The sequence below is a fragment of the Vanessa atalanta genome, chromosome 4 (genome assembly GCF_905147765.1).
Source record: "Vanessa atalanta chromosome 4, ilVanAtal1.2, whole genome shotgun sequence".
In the NCBI taxonomy this organism is placed as follows: domain Eukaryota; kingdom Metazoa; phylum Arthropoda; class Insecta; order Lepidoptera; family Nymphalidae; genus Vanessa; species Vanessa atalanta.
The window spans coordinates 3,075,993-3,102,736 of record NC_061874.1 but is presented as its reverse complement, the minus strand read 5'-3'; the positions used below and the strand labels follow the sequence as shown (position 1 = coordinate 3,102,736).

General features: G+C 31.2%; 1 protein-coding gene across 3 annotated transcripts in view; it reads left to right on the top strand.

Annotated features, from left to right (window-relative positions):
- The window catches only part of LOC125077595 (nephrin-like), a 224,493-nt gene that overhangs the window by 188,335 nt on the left and 9,414 nt on the right, over positions 1 to 26,744 (top strand). For all 3 annotated transcript variants that reach the window (XM_047689556.1, XM_047689557.1, XM_047689555.1), the window contains exons 5-15: positions 3,005 to 3,115; positions 4,117 to 4,329; positions 7,276 to 7,430; positions 8,987 to 9,131; positions 11,255 to 11,385; positions 14,678 to 14,840; positions 16,714 to 16,865; positions 17,689 to 17,911; positions 18,191 to 18,406; positions 24,474 to 24,602; positions 25,313 to 25,405. In XM_047689556.1, the coding sequence (XP_047545512.1) occupies positions 3,005 to 3,115; positions 4,117 to 4,329; positions 7,276 to 7,430; positions 8,987 to 9,131; positions 11,255 to 11,385; positions 14,678 to 14,840; positions 16,714 to 16,865; positions 17,689 to 17,911; positions 18,191 to 18,406; positions 24,474 to 24,602; positions 25,313 to 25,405 (1,731 nt within the window). The remainder of the gene's footprint in view (positions 1 to 3,004; positions 3,116 to 4,116; positions 4,330 to 7,275; positions 7,431 to 8,986; positions 9,132 to 11,254; positions 11,386 to 14,677; positions 14,841 to 16,713; positions 16,866 to 17,688; positions 17,912 to 18,190; positions 18,407 to 24,473; positions 24,603 to 25,312; positions 25,406 to 26,744) is intronic.

The following is a 26,744-nucleotide window of genomic DNA, read 5'->3' as shown; positions in this document are numbered from 1 at the left end:
GTGAGATAGATAGTGGACTTTTACAGTGGCTACTAGTTTGCTCGAGACATACATCATACTAATAAAAGTGGATTTTATTTCGTTTTAATTATTATTGTTTTTATTGAGAGTTTAAGGCAAATTAAAAATAAAGCCAGGCTTTACAGATGCAATATGCATGTTAATTAAATTAATATTTGTATATATTTGAGTATTTAATGTTAATAATTCTCATGTAAATAAATATAAAATATAATTTGTAAATATTTTATTAATTTAAAATCATATTTGACAAATAAGCTTATTAAATTAATGGTATATCAAAGAATGTTTTCCTTTGTGTTTCATTCGTTATTTTACTCGTGAAAAATTATTACGTAACCATATTAAAACCAAAATTATTTTATAAAAACATTATTTTAGGATAAACAAAAATAGAAAAAAGATGGAATATAAATAGAATTATATTAAATTATATCTACCGAAACAAATTACGGAACAACGGGATAGGAAGCAGTCATCGCAATTCCCGTAGCGTTTTTGTCAGTAACATTGAATTAAAATTTTCTTTGAGAAATATTCTATCATTACAAGCTCAAATTGACATTTTCAGTATCAAAACCTTGAAATACCACGATGTTAGGCTTTGTTAAAATTAAACGTATTGATTGCTAATGTTACTTATGACTAAGAATATAATAAAATAATGTAAGAAAGTATGGAATCCAGTGATAAAGTTATTTGCAATTATGCAAACCAGTGAATAATAAAAAAAAAATCGCGAATCGATACGGTGAGTTTCGTTTGTAAGACATGGGATCGAGTTTCGAGTGCAAATAAAACAAATAGTAAGGGTGAAAGTTACAGTGGTAGTGGTAACCAGTGTTTACGCAGCAAACGTACGAGAAAGGAGGTAGTCCGATATGGACACTTCTAATGCCGTCAACATCTACCCGCAAACGTCAGTCTCGTGAACAAGACATTCGTAGATAATGTCGAAATATCGAGCTCCACCAAATAAAAATAAAAAACATGGTAAATATCCCGTTTTAAATACTGTTAGTAATAAAAATAACCATGTTAATTTAAAATCTTATATAATAAAATAATGTTTCATATATACCAAAATCAGGAGCGAGAAAATTTCGCAGACTCGTCGCGTTTTGATTGCAAAAATTCATTTCACTGCCCGCAGTTACGCGGAACGCACGAAACAATAAACGAGAGGCAGATGTTCATTCTGCTAGATGATAAGTATCAGCGTTGCGGGAGACGGTTATGTAAGCATCCAATGATTGCCAAGATCCTCTGAATACTTATATTAGACTTTTTGTGTCGATTTGGCGAAAACTTTCTCATTTTCTCGGCCGCATTCGAACGTCTTTGTTTATCCGCAATTTAGCGGTATTTGAGGATACGAAGATTTGATTTTTGTATGACCGTACATTCTTGTAACGATTTGACAATATTTGGACGTCCTCAGCCACGTAATGTTATCACATCTACTAAGCTTGAGATTTCATCTATTCGAAATGCTTACTTTATCTTAATTCTTGGTTATTTCATGTGTTAAATATTTTCTATAATTTTGATAATCAGTAGCTATAATTGTTTTTTTTTATAAGTGAAAAATGTTCTTAGAAAATCTCTTTTATAACAATAGTTATCTCGTGGCTGTAATACATTCATTATCAGAATCGAATCGTACATCTACATGTTCACATAATTAATTTACTATTTATTAATCACCTTAATTACATTTATAATACACGCTTGCATCGGTGTTATTACATTTCAAAATTAATTCACCTATGACTTAAAAAGTCTATTGTCTAATTATCACCTTGACAAATATATATTGATAATAATTTGGCTGAAAAATTAAGGCTGAACATCCCGAAGATCTGGTTACACCATTACTAAGTATGGGCTGTGTCCCTTACTTCACTAGTAGACCAAATTTTACTAAAGTTCTTTCTTCGTTCTTGGTGGTAGGATTTAGTGCAAGCCCGTCTGGATAGGTACCACCCACTCATCAGATATTCTACCGCCAAACAACAGGAGCCAGTGTTGTTGTATTCTGGTTTGATAGGTGAGTAAGCCAGTGTAACTAAAGGCATAAAGAACATATCATCTCAATTCCCAAGGTCGGTGGCGCATTGGCGCAATTTACAGGCTGTTAATGTTAATATATTATGTGCCATTGTAACTAATGGTAAGTGCAAGGGACATAAGATCTCATTTTCCGAGGTTGGTGGGGCATTGGTGATGTAAGGAATGGAAAATATTTCTTACAGCGCCATGATTGTCTATGGGCGGTGGTGACCACTTACCATCAGATGGCCCATATCCTCGTCCACCACTCTATACCATAAAAAATTGTCCCAAAAGCATTATTTAAAAAAAAAAAATAACGTCAAATTAATTCTTACGCAGTCGAAACGGGTACTTAGCATTCTATATTTCTCTTTTGGAAGGGATAGTAAAAAGTTCATTGTTTCAATACAAAGTCATCTGCTTAAAAATGCGAATCGCGTTTTGGAATCACATTGCGAGTTCCTTCGGCTTGGAATTTTCTGTTGTTCTCTCTAGAAAATAAGCCGTAATTACCGCTCTTGGCAGAAGCAAAACGCTTACAAATTATTCTTTCACCTGAATTAACTTTACCTCTAGCTCGAGTTAATGGTTGAGCGGCTTAATAAATTAAATTATTTTATATATACTTGCCTGTACCGGTTAATTTAATTATATTTTTAATCATATTTCACGGAAGATCGTATTATTTATTTTGTATTAATCTATTTTTAGGACGAATGAAATATATATATATATATATGTTTAATTTATTTTAATGCTATGTTGTTTGTATTCGGAATGGTGAATTCATAATTCCACTCCGAATATACAATATAAAAAAAATTATAAAGCGAATTCCATCCTTATAATCTAGGACTACATTAACTTATAATGAAAAAAAGTAATACATTCTTGCATATCAAAAATAAATCCTTAATTTTTTTCGCAGAGCTGCCGTCTAAGCCGGTGATCTTTGACGAGTTTGGCAAAGAAATAACGGGCATCGCCGGCCCTTACAACGAAGGGGGAGACTTCAAACTTATTTGCTCTGTGAATGGGGGTAAGTGCAATGTTTCGGTTTGAATTTCCTATTTCAACAAACATCCTCTTTTGTCTCTGTACAAAGGGATCGAACGTTGCGAATAAATGATGAGTTTAGTAGGTATTACTTTTTCGAACGAGTAATACGTCAATCAATTTGATGTAAGGTTTGTTTACGTTCCTTTTATTCTGAGTTTTTATTGTTAACATTTGATCTCAAATTCAACCAATTCTGTGATATTCGAATTGAATAAATTGATGGTGAATATAGATTTTTTTTTGTTCAGTTTGAAATATTAGGATTTATAGTTTTTATAATTATTTGTATCGTCTTTCAAAATTGGTAATTGACATTTATCGTTGTTATAGAAGTGAATTTATATTTAGGTTAATTCTTTTACTGTTATTGAAAACCTTCTACGTGACTTTGAATAGGGAATATTACACAAGCGTTACGTTGCTATAATAAGATTAGATGATACGTAGTGCATAACTTTCTGAAGGTACTAACCGATTAGTTTTCCTACCTTGCTATAACGTTTCAATATCATGGAGATAAAAACTATCACTAGGCAGACGCATGTTTTTCAAGCAAAGTATCTATAATCCATTCTACATACCAATGTGAAGCTATAGAGCCTATATACAATCAATGTTCCTACGCTAAATGTTGAATATAGGTCGGAGAGCGATTTTATCCGCTCCCTACGATTGTTCCGTATGCTATTACGCGTCGGATAAATTTGGTGTCGATATCGTGATTTGTTCTTAAGACATCTGAGGCGAAAGAAATAGATAAAGACTCACGCACACCCGAACGCATATTCTCACCAGGATATTAAGGAACGTAACGCAAATATTTAGAAAATAATTTTAAAATTTAAAAGGGCTTAAAGTTAAAAGCCCACTAGATGAAAATTCAAAACTATAGAATATTAGAATAAGAATCTTATTGAAAGTATAAGCAGGAACTACGATGAGTTGTATAATCAGATATTAAAATAATTTATATTACAACAGGTAATCCGACACCAAGAGTGCAATGGTTGCAAGGGGAAACGGTGCTTACAACGTTAGCTGCGGGTGAATTACATCCGTCAGGAAGCAGCAGGTCGTTGACCCTGGTCGTAACTAACGCTACGAGGGCACACTTATCTTCAGTGTACATGTGTACAGCGGATAACACCCTACTATCTCCACCCCAAAGAGCCTCAGTCAAGATCGACTTATATTGTGAGTTTTTTTTTACCAATTTATTCGGTTTATAAGTCTACTGCACGATTTGTTTTAATTGTATTTAATGTTAAATGATAATACTTGCACTGCATTGTGAAAGTCCGTCTGAAGAAGTAGTACTTAGTATTGTAGTTTTTTGGTTTGAAGGGTAAGTGTGCCAGTGTAATAACAGGTATAACAGGTAACAGTGTTAACAGTGTTCAAGGGTCATATCATCTTCGTTCCCAAAGATATTGGCGCTTTGGCGAACTAAGAAATCTTTAATATTTCTTACAGCGCCAATATCTAGGGATGGTGGTGACCACTTACCATCAGGTAGCCTTGCCCAACTAAATATATCATAAATAAAAAGTTCATCTATTTATCTATCTTAATGCCAATTTTCACGTGAAAAATCTTGAATTTGAACCGCTGGAAATTATAATCATTATATTTCAAGTACAAGAAATACAGTTGCTGGATACTTGAATAAGTCATATTTTAATTTAACATTGAGTTAACAACACTTTTAATCATTGAAATGTTATGAAAATATTATTATTGATACTGAGGATGATGAAGCCATTTCCGGTATTAAATGTATATTTTATCCCGACAAAGGGTATAAGTTTTCAACGTGTTATTTTCAATAGATTCCACTGAGTGGTTCTGTGATATATATAATATACTAGATTCTCATCCCGACTTCGTCCGGATGAAATAAGAATTGTATCGCTATCAATATATTGATATCTATCGCTAGCGTCAGCTACCGAATGCGGTCAAAATAGTTTAGTACTAAAGAAAAATTCTAGCAATATTACCAAATCAAATAAACAAAAAGGTGTTGAAATATTCGAGTTTATTAAGCCACAACCTCATTTATTAAGCCTATGATCACAATTTATATTTATAAATAAATCAATTAAGCGTGTTCTAAAAAGGTTCTAAGTTATTAAAGGGGACGTTACCCTAAATCTGGTGAGAACGCATTAGGCCTCTAATGAATGTATACGGAACGGGAAAGGTGCTTCGACATTGTGGTAAATGGAAGACCGTTGTTTTTGTCTAGACAAGGGAAACTGTATAAATCAATATATCGAGGGGTGATAAAGTAGTCAGAGTAAATATAGTTCGGGATAAAGTACGTATCGATGTAACGAATATTTATTTTATTTTTTCGCATCCAATGTTTACACACTTTAACGTTTACTTAATAAATGGATTTATTTTTAAAAGATGTCTATATAGGATCAATATTATGATGAAAAAGTAAGTATCTTTGTGATATTTTTTTTTAATTCGAATGTTTTGAATTTACATAACATTAACAGCCTGTAAATTTACCACTGCCGGGCTAAGGCCTCCTCTCCCTTTGAGGAGAAGGTTTGGAGCATGTTCCACCACGTTAGTGGAATACACATGTGGCAGAATTTCGTTGAAATTAGACACATGCAGGTTTCCTCGCGATGTTTTCCTTAACCTCCGAGCACGAGATGAATTATAAACAAAACTTAAGCACATGAAAATTCAGTGGTGCTTGCCTGGGTAAACCGAAATAATCGGTTAAGATGCACGCGTTCTAACCACTGGGCCATTAAATTTACATATGAAATATTTATAATTGTATTTTAACTCTTAATTCTAAAAATTACTAAGTTTAATTTGAGAATATATTTGTTCTCATATGAGTTATCCTCAGCTTGTAATAGGCTTTATTATTTTCATGGTTTCTGTTAACCAAAAAGGTTTCGAAGGGTAGGCTTTGTATCAAATAACATCAATGTATTTAGATTACAAATAATTAATTATAAACGAATACTTCGAAAAATAATTATCAATATTAAATATAAAACTAAAAACGGTGCCTAAAATAGAGAAAATATATGTATTTAAGTAATCGTATACAGTTGGACTTATTTAGTTCGAGTTTTATAAAGTTTACATGTTTTACTTGGTGAAATTACAAAACAGCCATTGCAGGTGCAACTTTTGTACGAGTGTCGAGAAAATTGGAGCCGTACAAGTGTTTGTTTCTTACGGTCTTTCTTGAAATTGAATTCTTATGAAATATTGTAGCAACATTGTATATAAATAATTTATCGAATAACACAAAATATTTAACGTCAAATAATAGACTTCGATCTGATCGTTTCTAGTTGCTAAAAATACAGAATCGAGCTAGTTATAATAACTTTGTTTTCAAATAAAACTAAAGATAGCATTTCCAATGAATTCTGACAATATAATTAAATGTTTACTTTTTAGTTGCGTTAGTTTTCATTTATTTGTGGTTCAGTAAATAAGATTTAGAGTAATTATGAGCAGTTCGAAATATATTTTTCGCTTAAGTGATCATAAGAATAGTTAAATTTCTTCGTAAAAGACGTTGAATTTTATACACAATACGATAACTGGATAGTAACCAGTTAGCATTCAAGTGAAATAAGCTCTTTCGGAAAATAACTTAGGTATTCCAAAGAATTGCAGATATTTTTTTAAGCGATACGCTATCGAAAAATTCATTTTTGCATATTTTTTTATTGATACATAAGTCACTACAATTTAAACATTGACGACCTCCGTAGTCGAATAGTGTGTACACCGGTTTTCAAGGGTATGCTACTCCGAGGACTTCGGGTTCGGTTCCCGGCCGAGTCGACGTAGAAAAATTTACTATGTTGTCTTGGGTCTGGGTGTTAGAGGTACCGTCGTTACTTCTGATCCATAACACAAGTGCTTTAGCTAGTACATTGGAATCAGAGTACATAGTGTATGTGATGTTGTCCAATATTTGTATTTTTTTTAAACATGATGATTGACTTAAATTTGTATAAACAAATAAGTGTATTGTGATTTTGATAAACAGAGTTTCAATAAAATATATAACAAAATGGTGTAAGTTTGGTATGGAATTTTAAACGTTAAAATAATGGTAATAAAAATTAAATTATTTTATTGTAGTGAGGCCGCTGTCGGTGGAGATTTTATCAAGAGAACAACCGTTATCAGTAGGAAGAAAAGCAGAACTATCTTGTAGATCAACGGGAGCGAGACCTCCAGCGACCATTACGTGGTGGTTGGGTGGTAAACAGCTGAATTCTATAACGAAAGAACAGGTGAGAAAACCATCAACGTTGGACTTTTATTTTTAATTTTAATCAATAGTTTATTAAGTGCCTTATAAATAAAATAAAAGATAATAAATATTAAGAGGTAATTAATTTTAGGGGTGTAAATGACCAAAGTAAATTCTTGCTTTGTTTGTTATTAACATATTTTTGTTTCAATTACTTATAATATATGACGAGATGATAAAAAATCTTATTAAATACATACATTAATCTCAAACAGCAGCAGAGGTAAATAACAATACTTATATGAATGTAAAAGAAATCAGAAAATCCAACATTCAACTTACGCAAACATTTTAAGCTACCGTATTATTTAAATTAACAAATCAACGCTTAAAGGCAGACTATTTCGTTTAAAAGGGTCTTTATGAAATCGTGTGACTTGGAAAGGTTGTAGCAAATGTTTGTCGGCTAACATTGGTTCGAAGCGAGAAACGCCGATGACTTAGCTCTTCATGTACACCTTTAGTCTTTGAGCAGTTTCTTTTATACCCTCATGCTTACACTTTTAAGAAATTATTAACATCATTTCATTTACTAGTCACTGAGGTTTATATTCAACGTGCATACAAATCTACAAATTTTAGTAATTTTTATTATTCTGGACTATTTTAATGTTGTATCCTTTAAAATATTTAGGATAATTCTGGTAAATTCTGGGCGCTAATTCAACACTTAACATGATATTATATCAGGTATTAGGTAGTATTAACTGTACCACGCTAGAACATGCTACTGTTGCCTTACCATCTCGTAACCCTTTTCACCAGCATATTATTGTAAATTAATAATAATTTTCTCACTCAACAAAATTATAGTCCAGTTTTACCTTATAAGAAAATTTTAAATGTGTTTTATTAGTGTTTTAGTGAGTATTACTCACTTTCGAGATTTCGCATTGTTGTCTGTTAAATTCTGGCCACTGATATATTATTCATGAAATTTTCGCCTTTAAATACCCTTTATCCTCTAGAGGATGTTAAGCAATGGCACCCGGTTAAGCGTGAACATCCCTTAATTAATCTATCGTAGTACGTTGCTGATTCGCCCTTGGCTTACTTGTTAGATGAGGATTAGTTTCTATAGTAACCTTGTTACGTCACAGCTTAAGAACTAATACGCTTTATACTAAAAAGTGTTATAATATTGACATTTACTTTATTTGATATTAATATTCGGTTACAATAAAAAGTACAAAATAGAAAGAAAACAATATCGGAGCAAATAACCAGGTCTTTCTTTTTGCGATTTTTTTATATCACAAACAATTATTATATTTCTTATAAAAAAAACTTTTAGTAATGTAAAATAACTTCATAGATAAACTTAGAACGCAAAACTTATCAGAATAAAAAAATTGAGCACAGCTCGTAAGAGTTATTCGCGAGATATATAAACGTTTCAGTAAAGAAATTCGATCTAACTATCCAAAACTATATACAAACGACAAAACTTCCAACATTAACATTTTAAGATATAGCTTAACACGTCACGTTCTAGTTACCTGAATTGTGCAATTTCTAAAGGATACATTTTCACAGGAGCTGGACGATAGAAACGAGACTCAATCGCTATTGCAGTGGACGCCTCAGAAGGAACACAATGGAAAAATGCTCACTTGCAGGGCAGAGCACTCCAAGTTCAATAAATCGACGATAGAAAGCAAACTACCTCTTAACGTATATTGTAAGTATAATTTCAGCAATACGATACACTTGGTATTGAGTATATAAAATCATTGTTTTTATTGTTTTATTAGGACATGATAGTTTTTATTATTTGTATTAAAGTAACTGTCAAATGTCGAGACACCTTAGGGTTTGATTTTCAAACAATATTATATTTATTGTTTGTTTATATAAATAAAAAATATATATAATATATCTGAAGATTGTTTTTAATTATAATAGTAAAGCATATAAAAATTTTACTTATTGGTATTAATAAATATTTTGCGTATAAACCCAAAAATTAAACATGCGTTTGTAAATATTTCGGCTCACAAAAACTGGGCATATTTAAAAAAAATCTAGTTTCACAGAACTTTATTAGTTTTCACTTCTAATGTAATGGCACGACGTGTAAACTTTTTTATACTCTTAAAAAAAGTTTAATAAAGACCAACGTTAAAATAATCTCATATAATAAAATATCTACTAAATTTAATTATGCTAGGTACAAGACAATGATCCACTAAAATGAGTGTCTATTTAGTCTGCCTTATTTAGACAATTAAATCTTCGTCTGAATTCTAAATATTTATTTGTTTTTACCTCGACGTTATGATCACATAAACAAATAATTTAAAAAAAAAACAGGATCGAACTCAAGCGACAGTTTAGTAAGGACATTGCTTTTTTTTTTAATATCGAACTTTATACAATATCTTCAAATTGGAATATATCGAACAATATGTTATTGCAGCCATTACTAGTTAATCTTGTTCTGAATTCGAAAGTCTTAAAACCCATTCAACTTAGAAAGTAAATCTTGAAGCTTTAATCGAACGCATCAATTTACGTAACGATCGCTTTAGATAGAGGTGAATCGAAGACAAATAACCACATCCTATCAACTGCTGCTGTAATTGGCAGTGTAAAGTCCTGTCACACTGACGTTAGTACCTACAATGTATACAATAGCACATGGAGTCTATGGGCTGATAAGCCGTATTACGATTAAAGACAAATTGAAAAAGCAGGGTAGTATTAAAATTTGGATAATAAACTGTAAGAATGAATTCACGATTTATACCGAAGCTATTTCCATATCAAGTAGGCGGCAACGTTAACCGCTACGCAGAACTTTACTTTTTATTATTTTTAAGCATGAAGGTTGTATATTTAATTTTTTATCGTCATAAAAGATAAACATTCGCTGAAAGAGTATACTTTACTATTTTACTTTACTTTATTGCTCACAGAACTTATAATATTATTAATATATATACATAAATATTCGTGTTATGGTTACTAGTGGTTCTGAAATCTGTAATGCAAGAAATCCTGCTATTAATAGCAAAAATCTTTAAATAACCTTTAGTGGAAAGAGAGTCTAAGCCCTAACTTACTACAAAGCGTTCCATTTTTTGTTTAAAACAAAAGAAATAGGTCACGTGACTTTTAGTTTCTTTAAAATTATCGTTTAAGTCAGAGGCAGTGTGATATTGACTTAAGGGGCGTATTAAATACGACCAAAGCGCTTGAATACCTTGTAGGTATATACGAATGGAGACATAAATTAAGTCTTACCGATTACGTACTTATGAATACTACTTTTTTTGAAAATACATTTTTCTGTCCTTTCATGTATAATATTACGAAATTGTAATTTAAAAACGATATTTTAAAATGAACAAAAAAATTGTTTGCGTGGTAAAGTTTTTTCATGTTCGGTAAATTCGTTGCGGAATTTCTAAAAATTCGACTAATTCTGTTAATTATTTGATGCGACAAACGACAAAATGACAATTCCAAATTATGAAACTTATTAAATGAAAATAACGAATGTCAAATTTACAAAATTCAATTTTCGAAATGGAATTGTATAATATTCAATGATCGTGACATTTTTTATTAATTATGAAGAGAAAAATGTAACAAATCAAACAAAGAAACGAACAGAAAACTATGATTTATTAAATTTATGGCAAGTAGAATGGAATAAGCCAAAAATATATTTTCGACACAGAAATGAAACTTTCATGCACTCGCAATAAAACCGCGTCAAATATTCGGTATAACAAGATATACATTGAACAGAGGAAATTCAACTCTACTCCAATAATAATAGAATGAATAATTCAACAGACGTGCCCGTTGCCTCAATGCACCTCGGTGCCAAGATGAACCCGAACGATATCGAAGAGGGCGACGATGTATACTTCGGATGCGAAGTCGATGCCAACCCACCCGCTTATAAAGTAGTGTGGGAGCATAATGTAAGTATGACTTATGGTATTTTTATTTTCTGCTGTGTTATATTTTCTCTCTGTTAGTCTAATATTGTCAATAAGAGAACTTTGTTTTTCTCTATATAAGTCGCCATATGCTTGAAACATCGTGCACGGTGGCTTCTTATTATAACATGTTAAGTTTCAAAGATAAAATAAAACATAGATGTACACTTTATTACCCTTGAGGGTGTATTTTATATTGAATATAAAATTTACTTTTACGACGTCTATGAAAACGCACTTGACGACTTCGATGCGCTTGATAAGGTTGGCGTTTTCTTGCTATTCAAAATTAAACTGTATCACAACTAAGTTAGAAGTATATTACAAAACGAGTAATTAAAGCGCTTATTAATTTAACACCACCAGCGGCCTTATGAAACTTTTTCAAAAGCGTCGCTTAGGGATAATGACGTATTGAATAAGTCCTTTGTCTAGAACTTTATCAACTTCAGCGAAGAAATAAATGAATAGTTCATTCAGATTTAAAATAACTATTTCGCTTGGTTTAATTCGAATAAGGGCGTAATTAACAATTACATTTATGCAAGTGTTAATAAATTGCCACTTATTCATCCATTCGCTTAAACCAATACCAGAAATATATTAAACTGCAAAAGGTTAAATATAATAAAATAATATTTCTAAACATATATTATTTCTAATAATATTGAATAAAAAATTAAAGTCAGAGAATTATTTAAGTAAATATTAAGTAATATTCAAAATAAACACTTTTCGTAATTTAGTAGATAATTCCAGTAAAATATGAAAGGTGTACTTTTAATAACGGTGAAACAAATTTAATTTCAATTAGATGTCAACCTCGGCTGCGCTTACTTTTTAGTTAGTCGTGAGGTGTTAGGCACAATTATAGTAACCCATATACTCCTTGGAGTTTAAGCTTCCTCCATACCAAAATTCATCAAATTCATTTCAGTGGGTGGCCATATAAGAGCAACAGACAGACAGGGTTACTTTCGCGTTTATAGTATAAGTATAGATAAAGACGCGATATTTGAGCTCTTCAAGTAATGCAGGGCGTTTACACTATAGAAGCCGTTATTCCGATCTCATTATTTAACGCTGCTCGTTATACTATTCTCGATTTAGTTAACTTCTGTCAACGGGATATATGACCTATTAACTTAGAGAATCGCTTGGATTAAACCTACTTTACAAAGGTTACTGAATTAAGTTTTCCTCGGGACTTTATTAATTAAGCTGACGCAGATTCACGTGACGTCATCTGTATACGTAGCAAATGCATGCAGTAATAATATTATTTAAGGCATATATAAGTTTATAGCCCATGCTCACCAGCGAAGATGATGCAAAGATTAGCATTATCATAAATTATCGTGATATTAGTCTTTTAACAATCAGCGTCGTTGTAGAGTGATGAGTTGTCACAGTTCTGTCTAGCTCGTATACCAATGGTACTAGTTTGGACGGCATGACAACTGAACAAAGGAAGCACCCTTCAGTCATAATTAGAAGCAAGGCCTTAGGTGGAGAACCTTTAAGTGTAACATTTATAACAAGTAGAGAATTAATCTTCTTTTATTCTATTGTAAAGCAAACTTTTTGGAATATTTTGAAGAATATTATACTTTAAGCGCTTTCTAGTTGCTTGAAAATCTACATCGTTTAAGATAAGCAGGAGTAATTAAATGTCAGCTATTCTGCAGCCGCTAGAATGTATCGCATCGTATTTAATAAATTTGTAATCGTTAATGTTTTACGCAACTAAAATAAAAACATATAGTTCGTTTATTATTTTTTTTATAACGTACTTACACTTTTTTTTAACAATAAGTCTGATGTGAACCAAAGTTAATTTTTGCCACCAGTATTTCTGCAATTAAGTACTAATTAGGACAGATTACTACCTCATTTGTAATTTACGGAAAATTGCTACTAATTAATATAATGTCTGTTCAATGACTAGTTAACTGTAATGTTAAAAGATTTTTATACTTTTTACACTACTATTTCATTAATATTCAAATTTTTTGCAAAAAAACAAAATTCTTATATACTAAAATTATAAGTAAGGAACTAAAGCTAGACTTCATGCAAACTTGTGACGACAAACATCAATACTCTGTAAGTTTCTGTGCTTTAGTTTGAAGGGTAATGTGCCATTATAATTACAGACATAGATAGTCATATGTTAAGACATATGCCATCTTAGAACCCCAGGTTAACGGTGAGTTAATAATAGGCTTGGTGGTAGGACTTTGTATAAGCCCGTCTTGTTAGGTATCACCCGCTCATCAGATATTCTGCCGCTAAGCTGCAATACTTGGTATTTTTCTTTTCCGGTTTGAAAGTTGAGGTACCTAGTGTAACTACAAGCACAAGAGACATAAAATCTTAGTTCCCAAAGTAGATGGCGCATTTGCGAAGCAAGATGATTAATATTTCTAATATCACCAATGTCTATGCGCGGTGGTAACCATTTCCCATCAGGTGGCGCATTCGCCGTCAGTCTACCTATTACATAATAAAATTAGTAAGAGTAGTTTATTTTTCTTGCTGTACCAATGTCTACAGGGCAAGATGACCACTAAATAAGTTAAACAAATATAATGGAAAAATAAATAGTTATTATTATTTTTCTCTACTAAAAATATAGAGAAGTTATGTATACCAAGTTCTAAAATTGAACATCCGATTTTATAACCCGTGCGCAATTTGTTTTAGAATTCTACAAATTGTCATATTTAATCGATTCAGCGTTGAAAAAATAAAAGGAAACTTTATTTATTATAACAAATATTTTTCCGTGACAATTTTGTATTCATAGCAAAATCCTGTATTCATTCGTTCCCGTTCAGTTTTTGATTGACCGCGTAAAACGGCATCGGTTTGGAAAACGTTAGAATTCAGTATTTTTTATCTTGACTAACATAAAAATCGCTGAATTGACAGTTTCGTATATTTTCGACGGAATTTTTTATCATCGAAAACCATACGATAATGACAGATTCACAAGAATAATTTCGTTCGAATTCGATTTGTTCGCTAGATTTCAATTATAGTTTCTAATTGAAAATAAATTATTTTAAAATGTCACACATTTGCTTTTGGCACTAAAATTAAGAAGAAACACAATTTTATTACATCATTCTTTTTCTCCTCCACTTGTCCCAAACTGTTTGGGGTCATTCTCCTCTCTTATTCGTCACCTGATCTTGAATTGGACGGTGAAAATTGTTTAAATAATACAAAATGTGTAAAAATTGCATATGCTTTTTTTTTTCTTTTGTAGGGTGTTCTGCTTCAAAACAATCCATCAAACGGCGTGATCCTGACTGCTAACACCAATCTTGCACTTCGCAACGTGTCACGCCACCAAGCCGGTCTATACACCTGTACCGCTTCCAATGTTGAAGGTGATGGAAAATCTCCGCCTTTACGGATGCAGATTGTTTGTAAGTTTGTACCTTTCTTATAGATTTTTTTTTATCATTTTAAATAATAATTAAAAATTCATCAGTTATCCTAATTGTATTTTTCACGTTAGGATTTACCATATAAATTATATCGTGGAATATTTATAGTATTATAATAATTTTAGTAGCTAAAAATTCAAGATTTTTAATTATCAAAATGATCCAATGTTTTCAATATAATCGCATTGAGTGTGGGTATCAGATGAGAGTACTTGGAAGAATCATTTCCGATATTCAATTCTTTTTTTTTTAGCATTAGCAGCCTGTAAATTTCCCACTGCTGGGCTAAAGGCCTAGAGGATATTCTTGTTCATATCCAATTCTTGTTTGAACGATAATAATTTAGGCCAAAAATTTTAAGAACATAAGCGAAAATCGAAATTATTGTCATAACTAAATATACTTCAAAAGATTTTGTTTATGTTTTTTTTTATATAATTATGATGAATGAAAAGATTAAATAATAACAATATTACCTAATATATTCATCAATGGCGACAAGGAAAAGGCAAGAAGATCCCATGCAAACAATAGAACCGATCGTTTGCTTGGTTTAATTAAGAAAAAAATACACTATACAATTTAAAAAGCGACTAAATTGTTCTTTATTTGTAATATTAGTTAAGTATTTCATTATAAATAAATTTTACTACATGACCTATAATGGTATTCGATAGACATCCGAATTGACTGACATGCTAGATTTAATGGCAGAGATTAACTATCCGATTCAGTTCTACGGCCACAAAGGGATCAGAAATCTTGAATCATTTAATCAATTAGAAGCCAGAACAATACGGCAAATGGACTGACAGGGTACATTTAGATAAGCAGAAGCTGTATAAGAGCTAATTGACTGCGCAATGTAAGAAAAGAAAAAGATCGCTATCTTGATGGTCGAAGAAATGAATAAGTTATGTCATTTCTCCTTGTCGTTGAAGTAGGACTTAGAATAAAGAATATAAAAGAAAATAAAAAGAAACTTGTGCAGAAATGTCTTGCATTAGTTTACTCTGTTTTACGAATACTTTGCATTTAATGAATAATATCTGAATATATTCGCATTTTTTAGTTTGGTTTGCGATTAAATTGAATTTTAGAGTAAGCATTTCGTTTTATAACGGAAATTATTATTTTTATTTGAACAAAGTCTCAATTCCTATGTATGATATTCTGTAAAGTTGAAAAGTTTGGTTGAACGCAGTAATCTCGGAAGACAGACCAGACGAATTTGAAAAAAATAAAATAAAACAACCCTTTTTTTGAAAAACTTTATAGACTACATCACATAACGCTACGACCCACGAGGATAGACTAGTAACAATTAACACGGCTACACAGCGTGGAGCAGCCAGTTGTATCATCTGTGTGTTAGCGTCATACAGTTTTTTCTATAATACGTTACAAATATGTTGGACCATGAGTAGAATTTGTAATGAGTTTTTATTATATATTTACCAATAATAAAACTGCATCGTTATCCCGATGCACTATTAGGATAGTTGTTAAGTTTTTCTGGATGTGTTAACCTCCGTGCCTTGGAATGCACATTAAGGCGTTGGTTCCGCACTTGATTATTTTCTAGTCATATCGAATTTGCCATCCTATTGGATAATGAGAGTTAGTTAAAAGATAATGGATATGAACAAATATATATATATATATATATATATTATAGTGAACTATAATATATATATATATATATATTATAGTGAACTATAATATGTCCTCCATAGCTGGCTAGTCATTCTTGGGATGAGCCACCGTGTGCAATTTGACGACATTTAAAAAAAAAGAGTTATAACAATACGTCGAAAAACTTATATTGTAAATTTTCCTTTTTTTTGTACAGATAGACCTTTATGTCGAAAGAGAGAAGTGAAATTGATCGGTGCAGCTCTACAAGAACCGTCGAAGGTGGAATGCGAAGTAGACGCTTTCCCCCCACCAGACACATTCGAGTGGACACTTAATAATTCAGCGGGCTCTATTAAAGTTGACCCTGTGAGTATACCTTGAAATATTAAACCTCGTAAGTATAAAATATCTAAAGGCATTACGAGTACCTACTTTATTCAGTATATGTTTTGTTTTATTTGATAAACTTTTAATGGAAATATTTTTCTATATGCAGGTGTATGATATTTGTGAAAAACAGTTTAATATAACAAAAGTGATATAATCTTTATCCTTATAACATAATTTGGATTGAATAATTGAATTTATAGCAAACTCAAATACGCAAAATAAAATTATTTATTATAATAAACATAAAATACGAGTTTACAATTTATCACAAGACAATATCAAATCTTTTGTTTTCCTAAGAGTATTTTTCCAACACGAAGTAGATAATTACAAAAGAAAACATTTTGGAACTTAGTCGTTTGACGCAGGAAGTCGTGAGAAGGTTTCAACTTTGGGAATACTTCCTTATTCTTTATGATTCTACCCTCGGGCATAAGAAATTATTGAACAGCGTATCACTCTTTATTCTCTGATATAAACGGTCCCTTCTATTGAACCTTTTATTATTCAACATTTGTGTAGTCTGATATTCATTTCACGATGAATAATTGTGATTATGATGGGAATTCACTCGTATGCTTTTGTACAATTTTGAATCTGATAGCTTAATAATTTGTTACTAAAATTAGTATTGTAGAATGATTTTTATAGTTGCAATGAAACTTCGATGTCCATTTTTATTCCATAATAAAAATATGGAAAATAAAAAAAGAAATCAAAATATTCACTTAAAACATTAATTAAAAAAAAATACCTGACGCTTGACTTACCAGTTGATTTGATCATATATTTTACTTAGGAACGTTTCACCGTAAACGCAAAAGAAGGGAAGTCAGTTCTTACATACGTCCCTGTCTCCGACATCGACTACGGTACATTGGCATGCAGAGCAACTAACTTAGCGGGACAGCAAATGTCACCATGTGTATACACATTACTGCCAGCAACGAGGCCTGACCCACCTTCCAACTGTTCAGTCTACAACCTCACTGATGACTCATTGGACCTAACTTGTCTTGCAGGTAATTTTTATAAAAAATGTAAATATTACAGTCTTTGACTATCAATATCATTAGTTACTAGGTTGTCAGCCGCTGCGCAGTTTACCTACTGAGTGAACGACATTATATATATTGCTTTTATATATATAGTAATTCAAGGTAATAGTAACTGTGTAACTGTAATATACTATGTAAATAAGTTATTACTTATAACTAAAATCGCTTCACACTATCTTTAGAAATGTAAAAGCGATGTAAGGATTATAGCAATGTTTATATCCAAACATTTATTTCCAAAAGGTTACGAAGGCGGTCTCCAATGTACATACATCGCAGAAGTATGGGCAAATGAGGGTTTAGTTACGAATTCCACGAACGGAGCAGCATTATGGAACCTCAGGAGATTAGGAGCTAAGAGACACTTGAAGATAGTTGTGTATGCTGCTAACAGTAGAGGAAGATCGGAACATATCTCTTTCACCGTAGAAACTGCACCAAGATTATCGCCACGGACAGGTAAATAAACTTCTTTCATTTCTATTACAATAATAAAAAATAAAAAAAAAACACGGAATACTAACATTTAAATAATTACTAATATTATGAGTTTAATTATTATTATAGAATAATTATTATAATGTACATAATATACGCGTATGGTAACACTTTCAACGACAGTACACTGATCACAATCGCCAAATAATTATTATGACGTGAACCAGTTATACGTTTTGGTAATTATATTAAAAAAAGTAAATCCGATGTAAATAAAATCACAGACTACTTTTTATAGCATTAAATTTTTTTCTCAAAACTCCAATCTATCTTAAGATGTCTACGTACCTAGTCATCGTACCTTGTCATATTTTATCTTACATTCAACACATTTTGGCGTGGTGTATAATACAATATATAATATTTTAGACGATTGTTTTTTTTTTGTTAATCATTGTACTCAATTTTCAAGTCAATACAAAGTTATGTTAATCTCATATTAATTTTACTGTAAACATCTCTAGCAACTCCATAACAAATGTGTATCTACTACTAAAGTACACTCAACGCTTTTAGGATCGAAGTGTGCAAAATAAGTACTTAGATAGTTATTAAATTATTTAAAGTACTCAACATCGTCAGTGTTTCATATAATTAATTTGTTTCTATTTAATTTTAAAATATTAGTTAAATATAATTTTTTATAGAAACAAGATTTTTTTTTATAAATAACAGACATATTTTTATGGTTCAGTACAATAATTGCTTGCACTTACACAAACAAAACAGGTAAATTTTATATAAACTAAAATTTTATAAAGTAAACGTCTTTGATCGTTGAATTTCATCTTATCGTTTTAGCTTTAATCAAAAGCTTTTGTTGCAATACAAATGCAGTTTGTATTCCTTTAAAGTATAGAATTATTTAAATGACAACGAACTCCGTGAAACCATTTGATTCGTATGCTGCTTATTCAACATAGCCAGTTTGCTGAATATGTCTTGCCGAGGCAATATTTTATGTAGATTTATCTTTCGAGAGTTTTCGCTATTGTTGACAAATGGCAAATTACATTAGAAAATATTAATATATAACAAAAATACAATCATGAATAATTTTATTGTATTTTTGTTTTATTATTATTCTATGTGTAGTATTTGTATGATTCCTTAAAAAATAAACTTATTGATTTGTTGGGGAAGATAGGTAATCAGTTATTTTCCTTTACCCCAATATTATTTTAAGATCCAAGGAACTCGGTAATAATTTGCTATAAGGAACAATTTATGTCAAATGTGTGATTCTTAAAAGAAAATAGTCAGTCACGCCCGAAATATTACCATGCACAAGTGTGAGCGCAAACGCTGGTGGTATTCTGGTGCAATTGCTGGATGAATGGCTGGACTATGGAATTGAAGTCCCTTCCGAAGTACGAGAGTGCAAATAATGTCAGCTTTCAAGCTTAAAGGCTATTGAGATTATTTTGCTTAACCTGAACCCAGGACCTTCAGGAGAATCTGCTGGTCCACTAGACTGAAGAGGCAAACAAGCAAATAATATACACAACCTTTAAATGATCTCTACAAACACAGCATTTACAAAATACAAATCAGAACACATAAAAAGTTACGTCTCGACGTTGTTTTGTCTCTCAGTTGTGGTTGCATTTGCTCTCAGAACTTTTATTAGAAGTACTTTCATGGTCGGTAAAATTTTGAAAGTGTATCAACTGTTATTTTGTTTACAAAGCATAAGCGGGCTTTACAATTCGTAGTGTTAACAAAAGTACTTCAGATAATTTCCCAGTGACTTTTCTAATGTATTTTAGTTCGAAATATGTGTGAGTTTTAATAGATGACTTTCAGTCTGGCCTCTTTTTCGGCAAAAGTACACATTAAGGATAGAAGCATATATAAGTAAGGCTTTATGTCCTAAGCTTAGTCAGCGGCTTAGACGTGCAAGTGTAATGTAAAAAGTGACTTTAGTATTTATAAAATAACTAGATATGACTGGCGGGTATACACAAGTTTTTGCATAATACCTGTTTCATACACATTACGAGTACACTTACCTGCTAAGGCACGTAATTACACTGGCTCACTCGCAACATCACACTGAATATAAAACCGAGACTGAATTACAAAGTAGTCTAATTTAAATAAAACCCATTCAGTTCTTGGGTTGCATAATCAGACAGACATCGTGTTTATTTGGTAAATATCTGCATCGTATCAGAATATCGAGGTTATTGTTATATCAAATGAATGATATATTTTTTACTGGATGATATTTTGATACCAGAGCTGAATTATGTGTTTTCAGAATGCACTGTGGTAAAATATAAATTATTGGAAATACCCTAGGGACATTTTAATACGATGACTTACGGGATTATTGCGGTGAATTTCTCCAAAGCAATGTTACCGTAACATATTGCTGACGTATTATATTAAATGCGGAAATTTAGTAATTACTACACCATTCAAAGTTAAGTTATGATCATGAAACATATAATAATTTTTATTTTATTTCATTCTTCAAATAATATGAAAAATTGTTGATTGCATTTACTAAAGACAAGATAATCTTTTATGTATGCCAATGAACATTACATTACATTTTACATTAACAGCATGTAAATTTCCCACTGCTGAATTATAAACACAATTTAATGGTGCTTGCCTGGGTTTGAACGCGCTCTAAACACTGGGCCATCTCGGCTCACGCCAATGAAGCTTTCTTATAATTTATCAAATAAATTTTAATATAAAATACGACCTATGCTACTGGGTACCTAATTATAAGGATCGATAGTTAATTATAAATCTAACTAGATTACAACCTGTCGATAAATCGTGACCAGCACATTTTGTTTTTAATATAACTGATCAAATTGAGTTAAATTATAGACTCACAATCTTATGACGACCTCTGTGGTCGAGTAGTGTGTACACCGGTTTTCATGGGTACGCCGCTCCGAGGTCCCGGGCTCGTTTCCCGGCCGAGTCAATGTAGAAAAAGTTTTCTATATCGTCTTGGGTCTGGGTGTTTGTGGTACCGTCGTTACTTCTGTTTTTCCATAACACAAGTGCTTTAGCTACTTACATTGGGATCAGAGTAATGTATGTAAAGTTGTCCAATATTAAAAAAAAAACTTATTGAAAAGATATTGAATTTTATGCGATTTGTTGTAAGTTGAATGCCCCGTTCGATTTTTAAAAGTTTGCAACTTAGCTTTATTATAAGCTTGCGATATTTTACGGTGACATAAACTGTGTAAATGTATGTCACAGTAAATCAATCATTGTTAGACCATCATCTAAAGCAGTAAGCGAGCAAGTATATGTATTATGTATATCAAATTGACACTGATAAATTGTAGGGAACGTCTTTAGTTAATTATTACAAATAACAAAGTTGAACAAATGAACTGACTGAATGAATTTCTTAACTTGATAATTAATAACTGTCAAAATATCTACTTCATATTTTAAGGATAATATTATTTATACCTACACTAGTATTATACAAACGAAAGTAGCTCCGTCTGTTACTCTTTCGTGTTTAAACCACTGAACCAAATTTGATGAAACTTCGTATGAAGCAAGCTTGAATTTCAAGGAAATAAGCTACATTTTAGTACCTAACGACTGACCACTGACAACTTAAACGCAAACGAAGCTATGGGAGACAACTAATTATTTATAAGTTGCTGTCACCCCTGTTATTGTCCAGACGTTTTTTTTTTTGACATTTTGCACGCTATAATAGACAAAAGTAGCCAAAATTTTCAATCAATCAAAAAAAATAGTCAAAATTTTCGTAAAGCGCTGCTGTCGTTTTAGTAAAAGTCTTATGTTTTAAAGAGGTTTTCTTACTATGTCTTGTAATTTATAAGGCTAACTTTTAATGTATGTACAAGTACTATAAAATATAACCATATAATCAATATTGCGCCAAGCATGGAAATTCTAAAAATAATTTACCAAACGGTATGTTTTGCCACATTATTTAGCCCTTTTCCCCAAAGAATTCCCTATAAATACAGCTCTAAATATAAAATAGTAATACTATATTTTATTATAATTAAGTGTAAAAAAATTAACGATACATAAAAAAAATGTAATTAATATAACCATAAAAGAAGTAGGCATTCCCACCGAGATTTTACGGGCTCGTTAGGGTTGACAATAATGCTCACCTTATGTATATAGCTCTGTTTCAACATATAATATACATTTATATATATATCTATATTATATAGAGTTAAAACAATTTGGCAACAGAAATCCTATGTTAGATTAAAGTACAAGCTGGCAAATAGATTTTTTCCTTATAGGCGTCACAGAAAGTCGTGCACCTAACCCCAAAGTTTTTATGTGAAGGTTATCATATCTACAATATTAAAGTTGTAATATTTTCCTAAGTTTTTGCATTAAATCTAAATTTCAGTCTTTATTCCGCCCACGCTCTGCGAATATTACGGTTGGCTAAAAGTAGAGGCGTATTCCATCGCCATGAAAACGGCAATTTGGCTTAAATTCAAGTGTCAATTTCGAGACTTAATCGAGTTGTGATGAGAATGTTATTCTAATATCGCGATAAATTTCTAATATAGGTCAAATAAGCCGTGAGGTCATTTATTTTAATTTTTTTTTTTTCAAAATTCCGGCCATTATTTTACTTGTATATATAGTAACTGTATTACGTGAATCTCAATCTATTTTTTCTGTTAATAAATTCATAGATCACATTAAGCAATTAATGTATTTGTAAAATACATAAATGTATTTCGAAATCTTATGAACAAATCAAACTAAACATTACTAGGATTGATAGAGTGTATTGGCACTCTAGTCTCATGCTAGTAATTTTAAAGTTTCAATAAATATTGATTTATGGGCATTGCTGGTCACTTATAATTTCTGAATGTTTATATTTCATTCCGTACACGGCCGTGAAGGAAAACATCGTCGGGACCATCATGCGTCGTAAGAAAAATAAAAAAATATTTTTTATATCTACTATTCAATTCAATATTCGAAGCTCCAATAGACATGTGATACCTACTAATCGATAAAACATTTGTTTTATCTGCGTTATCACACATCGAAATTGAACTGTCACACCATTAAAGTACAGACTTTTTTTACTAAAGCGTTTCTTTGATGTCATGACGTGATCCCAGTAAAGTTCGATATATTTTACTACAAAGAGAATTTATTGCAATAAATAATAATAAAACGGTATATAAAAACAATGTTACGTAAACTAAATGGAATGTTTTCGTTGTCAAAATAGACTAAATCATTAGTTTGTTATTGAGTTTTCATACAAAAGCTTATCTTTTATCTACACTCCGACATCTACTAAACGACACCGACACAAGTACTGTTAAGCGAACTGTCAAATTATTGTTGGCAAACTTTACTACATAAAAAATAAATAAAATGTTCGATTTAAATCAAGAGATTGCAGATAAGATTGATAATATTTTAACAGCCTGTAAACTTCCCACTGATGGGCTAAGGCCTCCTTTTTTGAAGAGAAGGTTTGGAGGTGGATACACTAGTGACAGAATTTTGTTGAAATTAGACACATGCAGGTTTCCTCACGATGTTTTCCTTTACCGCCGAGCACGAGATGAATTATAAACACAATTTAAGTACCATCGGTTATAATGCACGCATTCTAACCACTGGGCCATCTCGACCCAAGATTGATAATACTATCAAGCATCCATCTCTAGTCTGGTAGTGCTCATTTCCTAAGAGAAGAACTATCTTCCATTGGTCCCATCTAAGATAGTAATATTTTTTCAGTAACTTTGGTTTGAATTTTTTAAATTCTTTGACTCAAAAATGTATTGAAAAAAATTAAACAGGTTCGAATTTCAAACTCTTTTAACCTGTTTCTATTTATAATAAAAATATATGGAAAACGAAGACAACAATAAAATTAGTTAAAAAAATCTATATGCAATAAGAAAATCGTAGCATTCAATAATTTAACAAAAATTGTGTTTATAAAAACATCGAAATCTTGACTAAAATGTATTAATTCAAATTTATTTATTTATTTATACAGAAGCACAAGAAGCGTGGGAAGTTAACTGGGCGGTTGGCGGGGTGCTTGGTGCCGCTCTAACTGTGGCTATCATCTTATGCCTCGCACTCATTGCGACCAGACTGAGACACAGGGCTCGGGACTACGAAGGTTCGATTAGCATTCTTACAAGTCGAGTTTAGTTTAAATAAATAGACTGTGAAATAAAGTTCAAAACGCAGAATTACAATTTGAAGCTCAATATTATATCGTTCCAGCTTAATAGAAAGTATTCGTTTAATTCTGATAATAAAAATAATTATTTAAAAAATATTTGGAGGTTACTTTAATTAATTGCTAAAATCAATCCTACACAGATAATGATCTACATCCAAATGTAACCACAGTACTAGGCTATTATATTATAATTCAATTAACTTTTTCTGGTAGAATTTAATTTTTTTTTCATATAAAGTAAGTATTTTAATATTGGAGTAAATCCATTTCATACGATTTTTTATTTATCTTTGTAAAGTAGCTGAAGCTTATCTATTTTATAAGACTTTGTATAGACCACTTATTCCATTATCTTCTGTTGTCTTTGCTGTAGATTGTAATATTGTAGAGTTTAATGAAAATATCTTACTTTAAACTGATATATTGCGCTTTTAAAGAATTCAAGTCAAAACATTATTTGTACCATCATTTAGTTTTATGTTCCAAATTACTATAATATCATTATTGAAATGAATATAACCTGATTATTCGAAACAACTTGGTTGACGTTTCAGTATAATTTTAATCAAAAATATTATAACCGCGTTGAAGCGACTTTCTAAATATATTACGTGTTAAATATTCAACGTGTTATTAATTCACAGTGACAATGCAATCAACCAAGAACCAAAAGGCCTCGCTTCAGAAGCGTTCGTCCCCAGACGATAGAAACCCTGATCTTATTCCGCTCAGCAAAGGTAATTATATTCCTTACAATCATTTTATACTTCCGTAATAAAATAAGCCTGATAATGTAGGCGTGGGGGAAAATTGTTAAACAGATTATTATGAAATGTGTTACAATTATTTAATGCGAAAACTGCTTTGAATGTTAAATATTATAACTTTGATTTAATTTAACTCTGGTTTATTTTAAATTATTAATTAATTTAAATATAATTAAATGGATGATACTTGGTGGTATGGCTTATTGAAGACCGTTTGAACAGCAATACTTTGTATTGGTGTATTGCGGTTTTAAGGTGTTACAACAGGTACATGGAACATAACATCTTAGGTGCCGAGGTCGGTGGCGCATTGGTGATGTAAATAATGGGTAGTAATTCTTACAACACCTATTTCTATGTTCGGTAGTGACCACTTATCGTCAGATGGCCCAGCTCCGCAACAATATTACAAAAAAATGATATTTTTAAACACAGCATTACTTGGAATTAGGACTTTGTGCAAGCCTGGGTAAAACAACACCAGGACATATTCTTCTGCCAAACAGCAATACTTAGTATTTTTATGTTATATAAAGGAAAAATATGAAAACCTGCTTGGGTTGTTTAAATTCCTGAGATGTGTACACTGTACATACATCTAGCGGAAAATGATTCATAATGTATCCTCAAGAAAAGGTTTATACCCAAAAACGAGCATATTCACAACGTAAATTTTTTATACAACATAATATTCTCATATAAAAACCGACCTACTAAAGCAAAAATAGTTTCAAGTTTCAAGTAATATAGAATAGATGGCGCCGTTATCATGTAATTATTATTTGATGAGAAAATTCATTTTCATTCCTTCTAAGAAATAATCCGGACTTATTTACAATGTAAATTAGTTTGTATTTTTTCTTTTGTTATTTCAACGCCTTAACCACTGAACAAGTCGTAATTAAATTTATTAAACCTTGTTATATTTATTATATTTATATAACTGATCAATACCTGAATTACATTTATAAGTAAAGCCGTAAATGAATATAAAAATAGTTATATACTATAGCAGTATTAGTATAAGTAAGTATTTATGTACATTTATTACACATTCACTCGTGAATCGAATCAAGGATCATTTATTTTTATAAGATAATCTAAAAGAACCATTGTTGAGACGAAATGGTATCGTTAAATGTAATGAGAACACGAATGACTGTATTACATGGAATAAACTCGGACTAAGATACATAGGTACATAGTTTACCTCCGTTAATGTTCAGAGTTCATTGTTTTTATTTTAAATAGGTTGACGAACTCACAAAGACGTCGCCTGGTGATAAATGATCATAGATATTGACCTAAA